This window comes from Lycorma delicatula, chromosome 6, assembly GCF_047948215.1.
Source record: "Lycorma delicatula isolate Av1 chromosome 6, ASM4794821v1, whole genome shotgun sequence".
Lineage (NCBI taxonomy): Eukaryota > Metazoa > Arthropoda > Insecta > Hemiptera > Fulgoridae > Lycorma > Lycorma delicatula.
The window spans coordinates 19,057,905-19,080,271 of NC_134460.1; the positions used below are offsets into that span (position 1 = coordinate 19,057,905).

The 22,367-nt window shown below is 30.6% G+C and overlaps 2 protein-coding genes and 1 long non-coding RNA gene across 5 annotated transcripts in view; 2 read left to right on the forward strand and 1 right to left on the reverse strand.

Moving 5' to 3' along the window:
- Positions 1–4,984, forward strand: part of LOC142326704 (uncharacterized) — a 31,617-nt gene extending 26,633 nt beyond the window's left edge. The window contains exon 3 of the long non-coding RNA XR_012756844.1: positions 4,694–4,984. This is a non-coding gene — a long non-coding RNA (uncharacterized LOC142326704). The remainder of the gene's footprint in view (positions 1–4,693) is intronic.
- The window catches only part of Ppt1 (Palmitoyl-protein thioesterase 1), a 45,962-nt gene that overhangs the window by 18,157 nt on the left and 5,438 nt on the right, over positions 1–22,367 (reverse strand). Inside the window, exons 1-2 of one of the 3 annotated variants that reach the window (XM_075369330.1) lie at positions 8,113–8,331; positions 4,980–5,107 (exon numbers count right to left, since the gene is read on the reverse strand). In XM_075369330.1, the coding sequence (XP_075225445.1) occupies positions 4,980–5,107; positions 8,113–8,242 (258 nt within the window). In that variant the 5' untranslated portion in view covers positions 8,243–8,331. Of the gene's footprint in view, positions 1–4,979; positions 5,108–8,112; positions 8,332–22,367 lie in introns of those variants that run through there. The other 2 variants (XM_075369331.1, XM_075369332.1) reach the window with 2 other exon arrangements.
- Positions 8,798–10,304, forward strand: LOC142326699 (required for meiotic nuclear division protein 1 homolog). The gene has a single exon (XM_075369327.1). The coding sequence runs from the start codon at positions 8,976–8,978 to the stop codon at positions 10,134–10,136; it is 1,161 nt and encodes a 386-aa protein (XP_075225442.1). The 5' UTR covers positions 8,798–8,975; the 3' UTR covers positions 10,137–10,304.

Here is a 22,367-nt window from a genome sequence, read left to right on the forward strand (position 1 = left end):
AACAACCAGTCAGGTGGAATATGTTCTGGGAATTTTCCTGGACATTTAATTATCTGTGGTGATCCTCTGCGATTTACCAACTCTAGAAGAGAGAATGTACTGTGAGTGAATTAGTTATGCAAAGTTACTTCAGTTGTCGTGATGAGCTGCTCCGCAAGGGCAGCCATGAAGTTGGCAAGACACTGTTCAAGAAATGTCCCCAGCAGTGTGTTAGGTCCTTTGTTATAGGTGGTGGATTTTGTTTCTCTCCTACGGCTGATATTGCCCAGTGGGTGTCGTATTGTGGCTTATGCTGACGATGGCTCCTGCTGGTCAAAGGACGCTCGTGGAGGGAGGTTGAACTCTGTGCCACCCAAGCTTGCAGGATACTTGAGCTGTGGGGTCATCAACATAAGATGACGTTCAGCCCGGAGAAGACCACGATGATGCTATTCAAAGGCAGTTTGGCAGTGACGTAGCAAGTTTGTGTTTCAATATCAGGTCGCAGAGAATGCTTGTCGTTCCTTTTTTGGAATATGACCTGTGGTCAATCCTGATTGGCGTCTTAACTTCAAGACCACAAGTATCCTGTATAAGGGCATATGCCAGGCTACTATGCCACTTGCAATGCCTGTTTGAACAGATAGACTAAAATTCAAAAGCTATTGGGATATATTATTGAGGGCTCAACACCTTATATTGATAACGATAACAAGTGGTTACCATACGATTTCATGGGAGGCAATCTTGGTGACTGCAGGCATGAAACCAACTTATTTGATTGCATTAAGTTGACTTCAGAGAAAGTGCAGGAAATTGAGCAACATGATAATGCTTTGTGGCAGGCCAGACGGGATGAAACAGAAAGTGGGCGGTATACGCATGATCTCTTTCCAGATGTTGTTGGTTTGCCTCTTGGGTACACCCTAACAAGTACGTGACAGAAATTCTTTCTGAGCACAGTACTTTCAGGGACAGGTTGCAGAGACCTAGCCTGGTGGACTTCGCTATGTGTGGACAGTTGGACAATGCCTATCATGATCTTTATGTATGCCGTAAGTATGAGCTAATGCTCACGGAGACAATTTGCCGCCTCGATATTATCAGATCGGCATTAGATCTCCGGGATAATCGGAGGAAATGGGCCGAGTGAGTGATCATTGAGAACTTCATTTACTTGGCAAGGAAAAGGATTGCCGAAGGAGTTTAGGTTTCTGCATGGATTTGCCTAATCCTATGTTTTTTTGTCTTTTGTTATGGTTTTTGGTTTTATGTTTTGTAATTGTCTCTTGTTACATTTTGCACTAACGTTGCGTGTTGAACTCAACTTTTTCCTATTTCGGGTAGGTAGTTATGATTTCAGCTCCGTCTAGTTGTCTATTTAGTCTTGTTAAAGACTTGGACTTGGGTTTTGTTTTTAAAAAGTTATCTAGTAGGTAGTAGTACACTGATGGGATTGTCACATGTGGCATTCGCATCGGTGGCATCCTGACTGAGGCAAGAATAAGGCTGAGAGATGTCTTTTGCCGAGGTTTTGAAGATGACCTCCAGTAAAGCCCATCAGAGCTAGGTACAGAGAGAGTGGCATGACATCCCAACCCCGAAGGGGAAGACACCCGTCTAGTGACGTTCCAGTCGCCACCCCCCCTGCCCGTTCCTTGCCCTGAAGGTGGCATGACAACTAAAACCATTCCATGGAGGGTTTCTTACTCTATGAAGTCAGAGCACAAAGATGTTGACTTGCGGGATGCCTCTTGGGTGTAGCCGAACAAGTATGTGACACAATTTCTTTCAGGGTATGATATTTTTCAGGATAGACTACAGAAATTTCATCTGGTGTACTCTGGTATGTGTCCGAAAAGCAGATTATTGGATGATGCTTATTATGTAATATATGAATGTGTTAGGTATGAGTTAATGTGCATGGAGACCATTTGTTGGCTTGATATTATCGAGTCGACACTTGATCTTCGTGTTAATTGGAAAAGCTGAGCCAGATGAATGATCGTAGAAAGTTTTATCACATTTTTAGCAAATGAAAGGATCGCTAAAGGGGGTGTGATGTTCCATCTGGACTTTCTTACTTTGTGTTTATCTTTGGTTTTACTGTTATTTTGTTTTATGGTTTGTTAAACTGCTGCTATCTTTGCTCCTGTTTGGTTATAGATTTGTTTGTTTTTCATTTTATTTTGTTACTTTATTTATTGTTATTGTTATGTTTCGTCAGTGCTTTTGTGTTACGTTTTACGATTCATTGTGTGTTGAACTCATTTTTACCTTTTGGATAAGTGCAGTCTTAGAAAGTGTTGTATGAGATTTCGCTAGATGTGTTTTGTTTGAAATTTATGTTAGTGATACACCAATGGAAATGTTACTTGTGGCATTCACATTCCTGGCTAAAGCTAGACTGAAAGATGTCATTGCTGATGTACTGAGGATGACCTCCGGTAAAGCCCATAAGGGGGTGGCGTGGTGATCGAACTGTCACATGGAGGATGTCTTCCCCTATGACACTGATGTAGACCCCAAGTGACAGTGGAAAACGGATTCAAAGCTTTGGAGGTATGAACAGTAATTATCTTTGAGATTATATGTATTTTCTTATGTTAATAATCAATTAATTCAACAACAGTATAATGCAAGATAGATTCAACAAAACCTTTGTCTTTATAGATAGCTTTACGTTTTGTGGGACAGGCTAAGGAGGCAACACCATATCTTACTTTTAAAGAGATAGTGTGATACAGCAACATGCAGATGCTGTGAAGAAACTGTTCAGAAAAAAATTACAAACTTTTTAAAGTGCAAGTAAAATATCTGATGTATATTAACAAGATGAATGTGTGCACATTTATATGTGTACCTCCTTATTAAATACATTTTCTTTTACTGAACTTTGTTTTTTTTGCTTTTCTAACAGACAGCAGTAGCCTTCATGGATTATTCAAGAAGGCTCTGCCCCTTTTAGTTTAGTTGAAAAGGGTTCTACTGTGCAGCCTTAATTCTATTAATATAAACCATTAATCTATTAATACATATAAGACAAATATATTCATCCTATACATTTATATATGGAATAATAAAATCTAAAATGGAACTTTTAAGAAACATTTTTGCCTTTTTCTGATTGGATAGGAATGATATTTAATGATACACCTACAGAAAGTATTTTAACCAGCCAGCAAGAAACTACATAAAAATAAAAGTGTTACATTTCATTAATAATAACGATACCCATAATTATGAATAGATTATTATATATCATCCTGGTTGGTAATCAAAAGAACTATTATCAAAAACATCTTTCACAAAAACATAATTACCTCTTGCTAACTGTAGGCAGAAAATTAAAGCTTGATTTGCACATTAAAAAAGTAATTGAAAACATATATTTCTTTATTTAATAAGTTTCATATTTTGACAGGGTTTTTAAATATTGCACCCTTAAACTGTTTACTATGTTCTTATACAATTGCCATGATTTATGGAAATAAAATGTGGCCAAATACATATGATTGTTAGTTAAGACTGTTTCAAACTCGTTATTTAGTAATAATTATAATTATCCTACTTAGATAATTAAAATTATTACTAATCATACTCTATATCTTACAGCACAACTTTGTAAAGTTTTAATGTTTTTAATTTATATAAATTCTACAAAAGATCATTGCTTATTTTTGCATTTAAAAATGTGTCTTTTTTACTTTTATATATGTTTTCTGCACATAATTACACAATTAGGAGATCTCCTAATTGTAATTTTTGCCTTTCTATGTTTTGCTCTGTACCATTTGAAATACACTGTTATATAAATGGTGCTAGATTAAAAATTAATGTAATAATAAATAATAAAAAAGACATGAGTTCGGTATGGTGATGTTGGAGGCTGCAAAAAAAATAAAATGTTTATATATTTTGCAGAGTAAATGGCAGTAGCATAACATTTGAGTCAGTAAAAGTCAGGAAAAACAAATCTTAAAATTCAGTGGGAACCCTGAATTATGAATACCAACAACTCTACATTTTTTTTTTATACTAGCGACTCCCAACTTAAATCAGTATTATTATTAAAAAACTTATAAGCACAGGAGAAAACAAAATATCAAACACAATTATAAAATCAGTGGGAGATTTCTCATTAAGCCACTAACTGGCTCTATAAATATAATTCTTTAAATCAGTCATTTACCCAAAATTTTCAAAAAGGCAAGTGTTACCTATTTATAAAGCAGGAAATAAAAATTTAGTCTCAAACTGTAGAGCCACTCACTGTTGCTTCTCTAAAATAGTTTAAATCTATATAAAAAAACAGATAGAAGTTTCACTAGTAATCTTAGTGGACCTCAGTTTGTCACTTAGGCATTTGACACATTAGATCAAGATATTTTATTACAAAAACTACATGGATTAGGATTTGAGGCAATGCACATAAGCTACTTTTCTAACAGAACATAGAAAACAAGAATCATATGAATTGGCAGTAGAGAGTGGTGTTTGGTGCTGTCCAGGGCAGTATACTTGTTAGTATATTATGGAATAGTTTACTCTATTTTCCAATATATATATATATTATGTATAAATTATTCTCCAATATAGATATGGTATAGTACTAAATGCAATTACACTGATTAGATTTGCATTAGATGTTATGAACCCTTGTTGATGTGGAGTACTAAGTAAATAAATAAATAAATTCAAAATTTATTTTCAGTTTGAGAGATCAGACAGAATAATGGAATATCTATCAATTAGTATACTGAAAGGATCACACACAGGAAGATGATTAAAAAAAAAGTAAGGATGCAGCAAAATAAAAATGACAAATGATCTAAAGGGCAATGACATTATAATTCTCTAAAAGAAAATTGCTACGAACTGATTAATATGAAGCATTCCTGCACAGTTCTCAGGATATATCAGACAATTATCAATGCCAATTTACAATGTAAAAATGCAAAATAAAAATTAGAAGAAAAAATAAATTTATACATTCTAACCTGCAAAAAACTATTTCCAATTTTTAATGAGTTTATATAAATTTTTTTGCCCTGTTTATCTGGTCCCAATTCTTCTTGTATATGCTTTTTAACTCTGTCTAGACTAAGAGGATTACAACAACTATCTCCTACAACAAAAAAATGTACATTACAGTATCATTTATTTTTAAAATATCTTCATAGCTAATAGGTGATAATTATTAATAATTTTTTTTTAAATGTAAATATCTTCATGTATGAAAAAATTAATTATATTCTTCGCTTTTCACTGCACTACCAATATGAACATTACAAACAGGATTTCACATCTAGAATGCATTTTGTAAAATGTGATCTAACAAGAAGACATTGTAATATATACTAAGAATCAATATAAAAAAAAATATTTAAAAAAATTGTTAAAACCACTCTTAAATTAAATTTGACAATAACCTTTGATGGTGATATGTAAGATTATGCGAAAGTCATAGCTTCAGATTAAAAATTTGATGTTTTTTGCCAATTTTTTCATATACGTGATGAATTGGCCTAAAAAGTGGAGTACAAAGATTTGCACTTTGACATGAGCACCCCACTCTTTAAGCCATTCATCATACATATGAAAAAATTGGCAAAAATATCAAATTTTTAATTTGAAGCTATGACTTTCACATAATCTTACATATCACCATCAAAGCTTGTCAAATTCGTTCTGAGATACCGTCCTAAAATTATTTTTTTACCTTCTGGTACATTTAATTTAAGAGTGGTGTTTTAACATTTTTTTAATATGTTTTTTATTTTCTATTTTTAAGTGAATTTAATACAAGAATGGTTTTTAAAAAGTTTTTTACATATTTTTTATTTTCTACTTTTTAGTCTTCATGAGTTCTATCAGCAGGAAAATTACTTTTTTCATCTTTTTTTTAAATTTTTTTGCAATTTTAAGGTGATTTTGATCTTAGTTTGTAATCTACGTGGGGAAAATGCACACTTCTCGTTTATGATCAAAGAAAATTAATGACTTTTATTTACTAGCTCATAAGTATCATGAATCATCAGACATAAATATTGCATGTAACAGTTAGATGAAATTTGAATTTTTGCCTCAGCCGTAAAAAAATACTTTCGTTCAATTTAATCAATTCAAACAACAATAACACAAACATGGATAATTGTTTCACTAAGAAAATATGCATGTAAATAAGGTTGCATAAATTCAATTGCATATTTTATGTTGTGCACGTATTTAGCAAAAGATCAGATCAGTATGTTTTACGGTGGGCATGCAATCAAAACATAGGGCTAAATAATTTAATTTCTGGATAACCATTATCTGGTTGATCAAGAGCGTACCCAATGCATTAAACAGTTACCACTAAATCTGCTGATACATATCCTATTTGAATCGTGAGAATTGGACAAGCAGTTACAAAGTTATTATCGTGGCAATTTTTTTTTTATCACTATAAATAAAAGCAAGACATCTCATATTTTTAATTACACAAATGTGTTGCATAATAATTTTTTCCCTACATTTTAATATATATACAATTAAAACTGCAATGGCTGCTTTAAATATTATGCTACATACAAACAGAACTTATGGTTTATACCTACACAAGCAACACCCATGCATTACACACACTTATTTACAAGAAAACATATAAATATTGCATAATCAAATTTTACTCATATTTCCTCATAGAAGATAAAATACAAAGATAAATTACAGAATCCAGATTTTACTAATATCAAACATGACTAATATGTAAAGATTTTAAGGTTTTAAGAACAAACACAACACAGATCAAATAATAATTAATGATATAAAAATGAATTTCCTAACCACTTCAAAACAGACACCAGATTTAAGTGGTATCTGTCTGCGGTCTACCTATGAGGAATCATCTAGCTCAAAACGGATATTCTGAAAATATAAGTACAAAATCATCTTTCATTTAATATATAGTCATCAAAAATGGTTGCAGCAACTTAAAAAAAATCATATCTCAGAAACTACTAGAGATAATCAATGATTTTTTAAAAAAATCATAAACTCAAAAAATATTTTAATATGAGCTCTGTTGATCACTCTGCAAACATCTGGCCGATAATCGACTTCCTGGTTCGCTAGATTATCACAGGCATAACTGTGGCAATAGCAGCGGTGATCCATTGTCTTAAATGTTGTACATCCCCTATCTTTTCACTGTAGACAATGTTTATAACCTATACCCACAGAAAAAGTCTATGGATGTCAAATCTTGGCTTCTCAGAGACCAAAGCACAGGACAGGACTGGCCAATCTAATGGTTAGGGAATCTCTCATTGAGAGCGCATCAAACATCTAGGCTAAAGTGTGGGGGCGCACCATATTGTTATAACATTACAGCGTTACTTTCTTGTTCAATTTGAGGGCTTCTTAAATAACTTTGGCACATATGCTCAACTGCTTCATCACTTATATTGAGCTGTCTGAGGGACTTTTTCAATTCCATGTAGCCAGACTCCTTAAAACTGCTCGTACCACTGTCTAATGCTATTTGCATCAGGGGTTATTGACTGTCATAAACACATTGGAAAAATTGTTGAACATTATAATTAATTTATATTCTGCTAACCACAAAACAAACTGTGCTTTCTGCTGAACTGTTGCCACTGCACTGACTGACCATGGCGTGCACATCGGTTCAAGGTCAAAAAGGCTAAAAAAACTTTATGATTTCCTGATTATTTTGCAGTTACAGCTAATACTTTATCTCAGTTACATAGGGAGATATGATTGTTTTTATTGCCTTTACCTTTTTGTTTGATTGTTTTACCTTTTTCAATGATACGTATATAAAAGGAAAATAAACTTTTATTTGGTTACACACACACACACACAATCAGTTATCCTTTAATGACCTGTTTATTTCTTTAAAAATTAAACTGGATACAAATTGATTTTAATGGCAGCATATCAACTTTGCTTAAATACTTGCATAATAATATTTTTCACTATCTGTATATTTATATTAAATATTTTAAGGTAAATTTTTAATTGAAAATCACGTCTCTAAAAATTTAAACAAACAAAGTTTTATATGACTAATTATAACCTTTTATTATAAAATGTTTATTATTTTTGTTTGATATAAACATAACCTACCCATTCCATGCCAAAAAACAACCGGCACCCACTGCCCCGCGGAAGGAGAATTTCCGCTATATTTTTTGAATAATATGTAAATCAGAATAACTGATATCAGAAAAGGTAACGACAGTTTGCATGAAGACATTTTAAATAAATAGTTTCTTAATCATGAACGACAAAACCTGCACTACCATAACTTTAAGCTCCAAAATTCAGCTGATAAGTTAAACAGTACTCTCAACAGTTTCATATATTTATTTCAATACAACATGGGAATTCAGCTATGATGCAAAATTGCACGCTCTATGTGTTATTTTAGTTACATGTATCAACAAGATATTTGTCATCTTTTTCATTTTATTTTTTTAGATAAAAAAGTAAAATGTAAGTTTAAATATAGAATTTTTTTCAAATTTTATTTGATGTAAGTATATTTATGAATTACGATAGTACGAATCTATAAAAAAAATATTGCTCATTAAAAGAAAATGTAAAAAAATTAATCGCCAAATACAACATTTACAGAAAGTTTATCCAAATATAACTTTTAAGGCGGAGAAATTGCGGTGTTTATAGTCATTGTATTTGATCGAAGTTGGTAATAATATAAATAGTATCTAGTATTTAGAAAAATAAATCCATACTTTTTTTATACTCTTTGCATAAGAAATGTGAAGTTTGTTAGGTTCATTTTACTCCGTGACTAGTGCGGTTGGTACGAATATAGAAGTGTGGTTATGTCAATATCGTGGAAGCGTGTTGAATTGCATCAGTTTATGTTATAGAAATCTAGTTGGTTTTTTAAATGAAATAAGAGTTTTTTCAAATTAATTAATTGTTAGCCACGTTATTTTGTAACTTCTGTTTAAGGTTTTATTATGTATTTATTAAATAGTCATCTTAAGTGTGGTATAAACTTACTTGCTTCGTTTAAAAGTGTTCTACACGTTAATAATACTTACACAATTTCAAATAACGTTCGAACATTTTTTTGGCCAGTTTTAAATTATCAGAGTCGTAAGTTGTGTTATTCTACAAATTTGTTGCAGAATAAGACAAGATTAAATGCCCTTAAAATAATTTCTAACCAGTTAAGATTACAGCATTCTTTTGCTTCAATAATTACTCCTCTACAAGCTTCAAAAAAATCACGCACGTATCGTAAAAAAGTATTGGAAAAGGATGAGAAGTTCAACAGCATTACTGCATATGCAACTGCGGATTCATATGATTTGGAATCCTTGAGAAGTGGTTTATTAAGAGATACAATATACATTCCGACTGATATAGAAGATTTTAATTGTATTAATGTAATATTTGCACAAGCACCAGCATCCTCTGGTGAACAAAAACAAATTTTTTTTTTTCAAGAAGGAGCTGTAGTATTTTGGAATGTATCAGATGATGAATGTAGTAATATTTTAAAATTTATTAAACAATTTGAAGATTCTAGTTACAGTGAATTTCTGGTACAGAGTGAACAAGAAGTTATGCCCTACTTATACTCAGGAGATATAAAAAAAAGTGATTTAGCTAATAATCAGATAATACTTGCCCCTCCTGTAGATAAAACTGAAGCAGTTTTAGATAAATATACGTTTTCAAATGCTATGGCACTATCAGTCAAGCTTGGTATTTGGGAGGGTGTTTTAGAATATCATATTGCTTCAATAGAATTAATTACCAAAGATTTAAAAATAGGTAACAAAATTAAAATCACTAAACCAGAAGTTTTGAAAAAAACTGGAGAAATTTTTGCTTTAAGGCATTCTGTTAATTTATCATCTGATGCTCTTGATATACCAGATTTTTATTGGGATAGAGATGAATTGGAAAAACTTTATGTTAAAATGATAAATTATTTTTCTATAGCTCGACGAACAAAAGTTGTAAATGAAAAATTAAGCCACTGTTTGGAGTTGCTTGACTTAATATCATCCAACATAAATGATGAGCACCATGTACGTTTAGAACTGATGATTATTGCTCTTATTATGGTTGAAGTCGGCATTGCTATAATTCATTTATTGATTCTATAAGTGGAAGTATAAAACTGCATAGGCGTGGTATGTTTAACTAACTATTAAAATTTAGTCTAACAAATCATGTGTTTTTTAGGCTTTGGTAATCTGTATTATATTTGTTATTTAAATGAACACCTTATCTGACTTTGTATAGTTAATATGTTATTACAAGTATAAATCCTATGCATATTGTGCTTTATTTATTTTTAACTGTCGAGTTATATAACTTAATTCTGCTTCTTAAAGAAACTTTTGAGCAGTTGATTTGTGGATTTAAAAACCTTTTATTTCTAGGCCTGTGACTTATGATATTATTACTATTACTTAGGGAACAAAGTATGTTAACATGTAAACTGGGTGTTTAAAGTTATACCAACTTACTGAAACCAGTTTGTAACTAAAAAAAAACAGCTGATTGTATTTTATTAATCTAGCCAATCTAATATGTAATGAAGTTTATTCATACAACTTTAATGAACTTTATAATACAACTACTTTAAAAAAACAGTTATAAAAAATAAATCAAGTGGTATAACATTTATTTATCTTTTGCAAAATTTTCTTTCTGTGATAGTCAGTTCTAAATTGTAACTATTAAGAATAATAATAATTCCCACACTGTGCATAAGTTAACATTAAGTAATGTTTCAATATAAACAAAACTCTTGAGCGACACCTGTAAAATGAGATAAGTTATTTTTAATTTTCTCTTATAATGGAATAATACATTTTAGTTTTTAAATAATTAATTAATCCTCATTGTTCATATAAAAAAAAACATAACGTAATACCTTTGTACATAAAGGAATTGTTATCATACTACAAGTATAAAGAGATGCATGTGTTTGAACTATTACATTTCAAAAGAAAATCTATTACAAATAAAAAAATTTTGTATTTTTAATTATTTAGAGACAAAAACATTAAATTTCTTGTTATTGTCATCTTATGTTAGACAGAAATATGAATTTTTTCAAATATTACAATTTAGTTAATGTACACATTGTTTTGTGAGCAACATTAAAATTTTTGTTTAAAATAAACATAGAAAAATTTTTTTTTTGTACCAATAACATCTTTAACATTCTAGAATTGATATTTGCAGTGTTTAGAGTAAATGTTTTGCATTTGAATAGTTAGCATCATTTACAGCATTCCAGTGTCAGTTTATAAATGCATTCTCACTATGAAAACTTAATTCATCAAAAGCTATTCTATATATTATTATTATTCTACAAACAAATAATTTGCTAAAAATAAATCAATGAATCATGAAAAATATCTTAAATATTTGTTATTCATAGTGTCCACAATCTGGACAAGTTTTAGAACGCAGCAACACATTGTGATCAAACAAAAACTTTTCCAATTTCTCTTCATCTTCATACAAAATAATAAAACTAGTTATACCATACTCACAACCAGCACAAAGAAAAGGATTCATATCAGAACATGACTCCCATCACTACACAAACTGGTATGGTCTCTCGATATCTCATAACCGAACATGGACATTTCCCTTTTCGTTATCTTCAACTGCTCATTTAAATACCTACAAATGTTCCGGAAAATTTTCCCTCTTGTTTTCTCTTCATGTTGATCAAGTAACATAACATATTGCAATATGGGAAAAATTGGGTAGGGGGATAATGCGATTTTAAATTATAATCGCATTTATATTTGATTTACCTTCGTATTATATAACCATAATGTTTAAATAGGTAAAATAAAAACAAATCTAACTTACATTTAAGTTATAATGTATTTAGCATTTGTCAATCATCATCAGTTAACAGTATTGTCATTGTATAATCAGTAATTAACAGTATTGTCATTCATTAATCATTAACTACATCAGTCGTTTTGTTGATAAAGATTTTACTTTTTTGTGTTTTTTCTCAAATTTTATAAAGACTTAATTACATTTGATTTTTAGGTGGTTTTAAAAGATTTGAACATTATTGAATCTAATATGTTTAGTTTTACAATAATTAGATTATATCATAAAAAAAAAAAACAGCAACATTATTCAATCTGTACATTATGTTTTTATGTGCTCACATTCTTCACCAAATGGAAACATGTTGATGATTCTTTATTTGTAGAGAGAGTTCACTGCATGTTTTTTTACAGATAAAACAGTTGCATAATACAGTTTTTAAGACAAAAAATTAAATCGTCTATAACACAACTTAAAAATGTTTTTAATTTTTTCTCACTGTCATTGCTTATATGACTGTAATACTGTAATGATAATATTGTTCTAACATTTGAAGCATTTTTATGAAAAATTCTGTAAAAATCAGTTTCAAACTTGAGGTGCGAGATTAAATTCCAGCATTCAAGTCTACCGTAAATCATGCTTAGTAGAGATCTCTTTGTATCCTTTCCTTAATTTTATTAAATTTCTTGTGAATGATTTTTTCCACAGACACAGTGTTTTTTGTAAGCTTGCTTACATCTTAGATACAAAAAAGTAAACAAAAGTAATACCTTTTTTTAATCCAAGACCCTTTTCGTATAAAGAAATAAACATGAATTGTTTGTCATTAGTTTATTTAATATTTTTACTTGCAAAATTACATCTTTGTGTGCTCCATTATTGTCTGCACATACTTTACCAGTCCCCAAGTGATTTTAGCTAATCTCTACGATGCTGAGGGAGGATCATAGTTAAAAAATAGTGTCTGACAGCAGATCATCATTATTCCTTTGTCAATATTCCATAATCAATATTTCCCTTGATTGTAGCTCAAAGGGTTTTTTCACAAGTTGTTAGGCCTATTGATTGATTTATTAACTGTCAAGATTAAGACCATAAGATCCCTCCTCCATATAACCAGTTTAAATACATTATTAAAAAACATAATATACCAGTAACATAAATTATTCAGCGCATTTTAGGGGTTAATAAAAAATTGACAAAGCAATGTAATGCGTATTGATTTTTTGAATATTAAGTGAAAGGGCTAGAGTTACTGATGAGCTTGAACGAACATTCTGATCCGATGTAACATCATGGGAGATCGTCAGTTGAGCAATGGTTACTGTACAGAAGAAAGCAATGTATGGTATTACTGTGGTTTCATGAAAGCGGAGCTGTTATCTCTGTTCATAGACGTTTTGTTTAGAGTACGATCGTGATCCTCTAATACGTTGGTATCAGCAGTTTAAGGATACAGGAAGTATAATTCACAAAAAGGTGATGGATGACATACCACCCGTTTTCGAGGAAGTTGTGGATTGAGTAAGAGAAGCCCAGGTAAATCGACTCATCGTGCAAGAATCTAAAACTTCATGCATATAACTGAAGATGGGTGTACGCAATGAACATTACCAACAACAATTTAATAAAAAGAAGAATCAAAGGTGTAATTAATGGAATAACTCCAGATATTCTTTGTAATGTGGTGCTTGAAACTAAATATCATCTAATCATTTAAGCACCACAAACGGTGCTCATGTGAAACTTGTTTGAAGTTAATAAGTGTTATAAAAAAACTGTTAAATGCCCTGTTCAATAATAAAACATGCATGCAGATAAATTGCTTAGTTATTTTTTTTATTAACAGTTAAAATGTACTGAATAATTTACAATCACCTCTAGATCTGTTTTTTTGTTAACTTACAAATATACAAAACAGAATTATTTAATTTAAATCAGATATAAATATTACATACAAAAATAAAAATCACAATATAATTGATGAATCTAAACCAAACTCAAATATTATCTAGGTTCAATTTTCTTAACATCTGGCTAAGTTGGTATTATACAATCTATACAAAAATACAGTATCTACTTACTAACAATTGTGAATATTGATTATCCAAACAGTTTAGGATTATTCCTCCATCATCAGGGATTATTGATTAATAATGAGTTTTATAGTTGTGCATATACATTTTTTATAAATGGTAATTAAAATTAAAATGAAAATTATTATGTTCATAAAAGTTGATTGTCAATAGTGAAAATAAGTCAACATTAAAAGAAAAACATCTTGTCATTAATATGTTTACAACTGTTATCTGTTATGAACAAAATAATTTTAAATTTTAATTCCCATTTATAAAAAAAATTATATGCACAACTATAAAATTCATAATTAATCAGTAATCCCTGATAATGGAGGAATAATCCGAAAGTGTTTGAATAGTCAATATTCACAATTGTTGGGATACTCTATTTTTATACAAATTAAATATTATCTACAATTATAAAAAGTCTGATGTGAACACCACATCACTACCTTGCATACCTATTTCATTAATAACTTCTGATATCTTCTCATATATATATATATATATATATATTTTTTTTTTTTAAATTGTATTTGAATTATTTTTTATCATAAAAATTTGTTAATCAGAGGTTAATAATTCAGAGGTTATTAATAAATCAATATATTTAAATTAAAAAGAAAAGAAAAGTATAAAGTCTGATTCGAACTGATATGCCTTCCCCCTTGTAAGATCTAAATATTTAATTTGTTATTCGGCTATAACTTCTGAACCAATAAAAATAAATAGTACTTATGATATATCGTTGAAAAGTTGTCAGTGAGGGCCTATTACAGCAAGTCCAAAATCCACATTTTGTTTTGGATTTTGGGCGTTTTTGGAAACTTTTGGTTCAGTAGATTGCGATCTAAAGGCGATACAGTTGTGGACCTCCCCAGGTCCACAACTGTATGTTACAACAGTCCTAAATCCTACGGCTAATCGTTTTTGAGTTATGCAAGATAAGTACATACATTACGTACGATCAAACATCAAGCCAAAACTAGTCGAAATGGATTCAGGGATTGTGAAAATGGATATTTCTATTGAAATTGGAAAAACAAAATTTTTCGTGATCACAATACTTCCTTCGTACTAGGAAGTAAAAATTTTAAATTAAACTTTTAACCTCAAATCGAATCCTTATAAACAAAAATTCAAAATTATTGTACCTTACAAATATATATCTTATATGTAAAATTAATAGTTTACAAACTCAAATATTATATTATATAAAATTAAAGATTATTCAAAAATAGCCTATACATAAAAACAAAAAGGAATCTTTTAATCAAAAGAACTACTTAAAATATCCCACTATATGATAATCATCTCAACATTACAAAAAGTCCCATAATAATTCATTTACTAAATGCTTTACAAAATTACAACTACAATTATTAAAATCAATGACCATAATATGGTTTTACATTTAAATGCAAGGAAGGAAATATTGTGGGCGAGTACGGGCTGGACAAAAGAAATGAAAGAGGAAACCGACTTAATGAGTTTTGCACAAAGTATAATTTAGTAATTGCCAACATGCAGTTTAAAAATCTTAATAGAAGAATATACAATGGAAAACACCAGGCGATAGTGCAAGGTATCAGATAGACTGTATTATGGTTAAGCAACGATTTAGAAATCAACTTGTCGACTGAAGCAGACATTTATAAAAACCATAATTTAGTGATAATGAAATGTAGACTGGGGTTTAAAAACCCCAGTATACATTTAAAAGAAGAAAGGTGCCAGATGAATCGCTGGAATTTAGAGAAGCTTGAAGAAGAGGAGGTAAAAAAGATTTCTGAGAAGGACATCGCAAGAGTAAAAAAATAAGATACAAAATATAGAAGAATGGGAGAATGATAAAAAGGAAATTCTTATATCAGCAAAAGCGAACTGAGACGGAACAAAGATAACTAGTAGAAAACCTTGGACATCAGAGGATACTGCAGCAGATGGGTGTGTGTAGAAAGTATAAAAATGCTAGTGATGAAGAATTGAGAGGAGAGTGGAAGAAGTGTTAGGAGAAGGTCAATTTGGTTTCAGAAAACGTATAGGGGCAACGGGAGCAATTTTAGGCCTCAGATTAATAGTAGAAGGAAGATTAAAGAAAAACAAACCAACATAGTTGGAATTTATAGACCTAGAAAAGGTATTCGACAATGTAGACTGGACTAAAATGTTGAGCATTTTAAAAAATTAGGGTTCAAATACAGAGATAGAACAATTGCTAACATTTACAGGAACCAAACAGCAACAGTAATAATTGTAGAACATAAGAAAGAAGCTGTAATAATAAAGGGAGTTTGACAAGGATGTTCCCTATCCCGTTATTTTTTAATCTTTACATAGAACTAACAGTTAGTGGTTTTAAATAACAATTTAGATCCAGAGTAACAGTACAAGGTGAAAAGATAAAGATGCTATGATTTGCTGATGATATAGTAATTCTAGCTGAGAATAAAAAGGATTTAGAAGAAACAATGAACGGCATGGATGAAGTCCTATGCAAGATCTACCGCATGAAAATAAACAAGAACAAAACAAAAGTAATGAAATGTACTAGAAATAATGGAGTTGGACCACTGAATGAAAATAGGAAGAGAAAAGATTATGGAGGTAGAAGAATTTTGTTATTTGGGAAGTAGAATTACTAAAGATGAAATGAAGCAGGAGCGATATAAAATGCCGAATAGCACAGGCAAAATGAGCCTTCAGTCAGAAATATAATTTGTTTACATCAAAAATTCATTTAAATGTCAGGAAAAGATTTTTGAAAGTATTTATGTTTGGAGTGTCGCTTTATATGGAAGTGAAACTTAGACGATCGGAGTATCTGAGAAGAAAAGATTAGAAGCTTTTGAAATGTGGTGCTATAGGAGAATGTTAAAAATCAGATGGTTGGATAAAGAGACAAATGAAGAGGTTTGCGGCAAATAGATGAAGAAAGAAGCATTTGGAAAAATATAGCTAAAAGAAGGTTATAGGCCACATCTTAAGATGTCTTGAAATAATCACTTTGATAATGTAGGGACAGGTAGATGGAAAACTTTTGCAGAAAGGCAACATTTCAAATATGTAAAACAAACTGTTAGGGATGTAGGATGTAGGGGTATACTGAAATTGAATGACTGGCACTAGATAGGAAATCTTGAAGAGCTGCATCAAATCGGTCAAAAGAATGAAGACAAAAAAAAAAAAAATTTAGCCGTTTCTGGCCTAGGTTTTTTCTTAATTGCAAAAAATTATAGCCGACTTCCATAGAGACAGATATTCACTTTTTTCTATTGAAAAATTATAGTTGTGTAATAAAACAGGCACTATCACAGGCTGCAACAATCTAATCATTTTATAGAAATTCCATCAACCCCTGCAGCATTTAAAGTCACATCATTAATTATATTACTTACATAAAAATTACTTACAAATATCAAATCTGAATTTTATATCACTGAGATATAAAAGATTTCCTAAATTATTTATTACTTTCCACAATATTTGTAAGTTATTAGTACTGAAAAGATTATTCAAAAAAACTTACTTTCGCTATTTCCTATCATCTATTTACCCTTATTTCTTAATTACCAACATTTATCCCAGTTCTCAGCTGATTTAACCCTTTTGAATAGTCAGAGTGCATCATAAAAGGTCTGTAAATAAAGTAATCAGACTGGTTCAGAAAAAATGTTTATTTACAATCCAATTATTCATGGACTTTATCACCTTTGAAATAGTTCCCTTGGGAAGCCACGCAACACTTCAAATAGTTTTCCCACTCTTAATAGCAGTATTGGAACTCAGAAATCGGAATATCCTTCAGATGGTCGATTAAATTTTTTTTTCTACTGTTACAAAATGGTGTCCTTTGAAGTGTATTTTTAAAGTTGGGAACAGGAAAATATTGCAGGAACTCAAGTCATGTTATTAAGGTGTTTGAGGAACTACAGGAATGTTTTTCTTTGCCAAAAACTCATTAATTGAGAGTGTAGTATGACAAGATGCATTGCCATGATGCAGCATCATGAATCAAATCAGAACCATGCTAATTTATTTCTTCGATAGTAATGGCATTGTCCATAAGGAATTTTTGCCTACAGGACAGATAATTCAATATGTTTACCAAGAAATTCTTGAAAGACTGTGGAAAAGAATTGCCCGCGTGAGACCAGCCATCAAAGACAACTGAATGCTGCATCATGACAATGCATGATCCAATCAGTTTAGACAGCTCAGCTCTAGAAGAACTCTCACATAACCCAGTCATGTTTGTATTAGATTACCCATCATTAATATATATTCATAATTTGCTGCTATACTACTTAAAAATTCAAAGATTATACTAATAAAGCAAATCTTTGGTGGTCTGTAAACTCCACAAAGAAGTAGCTTTTTTTATATTTTACAGTCTTTAAATAAATAAATTCAGATTTTTTGTTATAATTAGTAGGAGACATATTTATTACTGTTGCCTTATGCCTATTAGGACGCAACTGAATTTCAGAGGCTCTATCATGCACTACTCTAAAAAATGTTCATTTAAAAAATTTCTTACTATCTGAACCTAATGAGCTGGATCTCATCTTGTTTTAAAATGGCAGTTAATTCCATATCAATTGATTGGATCTGAGGAATAAAATGATTTTCAAGTATACTAAGATATGAAATATTAACACCTCCTTCAAAAAAGTGTTGTTAACACTTCCTTTAAAAGTAGTACTACCAGATATCACTGCCCAGATCATTTATCTGGTAAGTGGTCTGTAATTTCCTCATAAAAATGGCAATTTTCTTTACACCAAAAATACATGTTCCAAGATTTACTTCTTAGGTGAATAGCACACTTGTTGGAAAAGAAAATTGGTTTCTGTGATTGAAAACTGGGAAAACACCTCAGAAAAAAGCTTTGCCAAAAATTTCCCTTAAAGCCATGCCCCAGTTGGCAAAGTCATTAACATAAGTAGGCATAAAGGAATTAAATCAAAGATCTTTTTTCATTATTTTCTGTGTTGACGACCTTTCCCTGCATAAATTATAATCTTCACTAACCACAAGAAAATTAAATAACTTCTAACAAACCTGAGGCTTTGTTAAGTAAATTATATCAACCGATTAATCTTTACAATTATCTGATGGTATACATATCGCCAACCTGAATATTATGAAAAGGGACTTTGTGGTGACTAGAAATCAAAATTTTAAAAAGAACTAAACTTTTAAAATCAATATTATTATAATTTTTTTAAATAGTATTCATGCATGTACAGATAAAACTGTATTAATAACAGTTACAAAGTTTTCATAAAATTTGAACACAGTGGTAAAAGTGTTGTTAGCCAAAGAAAATTAATAACAAAACTAACAGGTTTGAAAAATACTCAATAGTTGTATTGTAGATCTGGTGGTTAGAAATTTTCATCAGGATATACAATTTTAGTGAAAAATGTTAATGATATTAATTTAGTAAAATACATATTTATATAGAGAAAATGTGTTAGCTTGTTAGCTGCTACAGTTAAATATGTATTTGAAAAAAAAAGAAATCCATGAATTATGACTACGTCCCATTATCCTCATTTGAACTGATCAGTATCAACATTATTTGCTTATCTAAAATGTTATTAATAAAAATTGTAATTAAGATTTATTTCTAATCTTGATATTTAAATTATTTTTTTTAATCTGTACTGATGAAAAAAATGTATATATATATATAATATGTATAAAATGTAATATAGTAATAAATAATATTTTTTCAGCTTCCGCAAAGTACAGAATTAGAGCACACCTTTACTTTTTGTGTTCATCAAAACATTCTTGGGCCCAAGCCCATCATCAGTGATATTTTTTATTTAATTAATTCTTCTTTGTTTACATTTTATTTTGTAAAAATTGTTTGTTAATAAAATTTAAAACATTTTACAAATTTTGGAACAAATATTATAATATTTTAGTCAATAATATATGTGGAGGCTGAAAAAATATTATTATATTATATATAGTTATTTAATGTACAGAGGAAAAAATGGACTACATAGAATTTAATCTAAATAAATTAATATATATATATGTGTGTGTGTGTGTGTGCGCACACACATGTATTTCTAAGAGGACACATTAAAACATTTAATATTTGCCAAAATTTTCAATATTGTAAAAACTGGAGTTTGACATGGGAAAAAACTAAAATTTGGAAGGTCACAATTAAATAGAAACTTTCCAGTAAAAGAACAATATGTTAAAATTTTCATACATTTGTATGCAGGTAGAAATATAAACACTTAACCTGCTGTCAAAACTGAAACAGTCACCTTACAAAAGTTTGTCGTCCTTCATCATAAAAATGGGGCCTAATAGGCAATACACCTTTCATTTTTTTAGTTTTCAGTCCAACAATTGTTTTTAATAATATTTTGCAATTAATAACACTGATCAACATGATTTTTGTCTCACAAGTACCAATAGGTGTACTTAATGCAGCGTTTCAACCTGTTTTTGAAAATGTATTCGGAATTTCTCCATCATTCACAGTTTTTTATTATTTTAATTTTTTTTAATATTTTAAAACGTTTTTTCATTCATTTGTCCATTGTCAAGTAAATGCTACTAGAGTATTGTAAATATGATGGGACCAAATGAGCTAACTCAAAAGGTAGCATTGCTACTGTTGTGCAGATTCAGACATGATCTAATGTAGCACTCATTCATCAGAACAATGCCAGTTGTAAGATAGTAGTGTACCAGTAAACACAACATTGAGTGTGCTTTGTGTGTCTGAATTGTTGTGTATTACATATTTACAACTTTATTTCTTTTAATTGTTAGTTACAAATGCCTAGAATTTGTTTAAACAATTCTAACGATTTTTTTTTTTGTTTATGGTGCAGTGACACTAAAGTCCCAAAGGCAAAGCCTTACTCAATTAGTAAAAAAGTGCTATAAACTTTATTTTGGGTATAAAGCTGGGGAAAGAAGGGCCTGGGCCCCACATATCTGTTGTTTATCGTGTTCTAGGCTTCTCATTGCATGGAAAAATGGCACATGCCACATGGCAAATCACATGCTATGCCTATAACTTGGAGGAAACCCAAAGATCAATGTTCGGACTGTTATTTCTGCTTAAAAAACAAAGGGATTATATCAAAATCAAAACATACAGTGGTGTACCCTAATTTGCAATCTGCAATGAGACCAGTTCCACACTGCGAAGAATTGCCCATACCAAACCCTCCAGAATATGTGACTTTAGATGAAGAGAGCTCAGAGTCTGATGGAAGTAAGGAAGAAAAAGAGACAAGATTCTGGTGATACAACCTTTGAACAAAGCAGTTCATCTGAGCCTCATTTACTGAATCAAGAAAATCTTAATGACCTCATACGAGATTTAAAGTTATCCAAAAATCAGTCTGAAATGCTTGCTGCCCGGCTAAAAGGATGGAATCTTCTTCAAAAGAAAACAAAGATACATATCTTTGTACGATAAGTACATACTTATTGTAATCGTCATTCTGAATTTAAAGACAATTTTTCTGAAGAAAATCGCTTAGTATTTTATAATGACATTTCTTCTTTATGGAGACACTTTGTAAAAAACATAATCCAACAGAATGGTGCTTGATCATTGATTCTTCTAAAGTTAGTTTAAAAGCTGTGCTGCATAATGGCCATAAATTCCCAACAGTACCTGTGGCTCACTCTGCTAGTATGAAAGAAACATATGAAAACTTTAAATTTATATTGGAAAAGCTTCAATATGCAATGTATGAATGGAATATTTGTGGTGATTTGAAAGTAACTGTACTTATTCTTGGTCTGCAGCTTGATTACACAAAGTACTGTTGTTTTTTTGTGTGAATGGGTAGTAGGGACGGAAAAAACCATTTCATCAGAAAAGAATAGCCTAAACGCGAATCACTCATTCCTGAACAGAAAAATGTTAAACATTACCCATTGTGTAAACCTAAAAACGTGTACCTACCTCTGTTCATATCAAACTAGGATTAATGAAGAATTTCGTCATTTGTGGATTATTTCATGTACTAAAAACAGAAGTTCCCTAAAATTAGTGATGCAAAAATTAAAGAAGTAATATTTGTGGGTCCACAAATATGATCACTAATGCATGAAGAAGAGTTTGAGGAACTATTGAATCCACTGGAGAAAGCAGCTTGGCAAGCATTCAAAAGTGTTATTCAGAGTTTTTTTGGGGAATTGTAAGGTGGAAAATTACTGTGATATCGTCAAGGATCTTATAAAAATTTGGGTTGTAATATGTCCTTAAAAGTACATCTCCTTAACATGCACTTAGATTTCTTCCACTGTGCCAAGATTTGGCATAGTGAGCGACGAGCACAGAGAAGACTTTCATCAGGAGATTTCAGCTATCGAAAAGAGGTATCAAGGCAAATGGAATCCTAATATGCTGACCGATTATTGTTGAACCATCAAGAGGGAAGCTCC

Excerpts from the sequence above, each read along its gene's own strand:
- LOC142326699 (XM_075369327.1), top strand. The coding sequence starts at position 8,976 with ATGTATTTATTAAATAGTCATCTTAAGTGTGGTATAAACTTACTTGCT.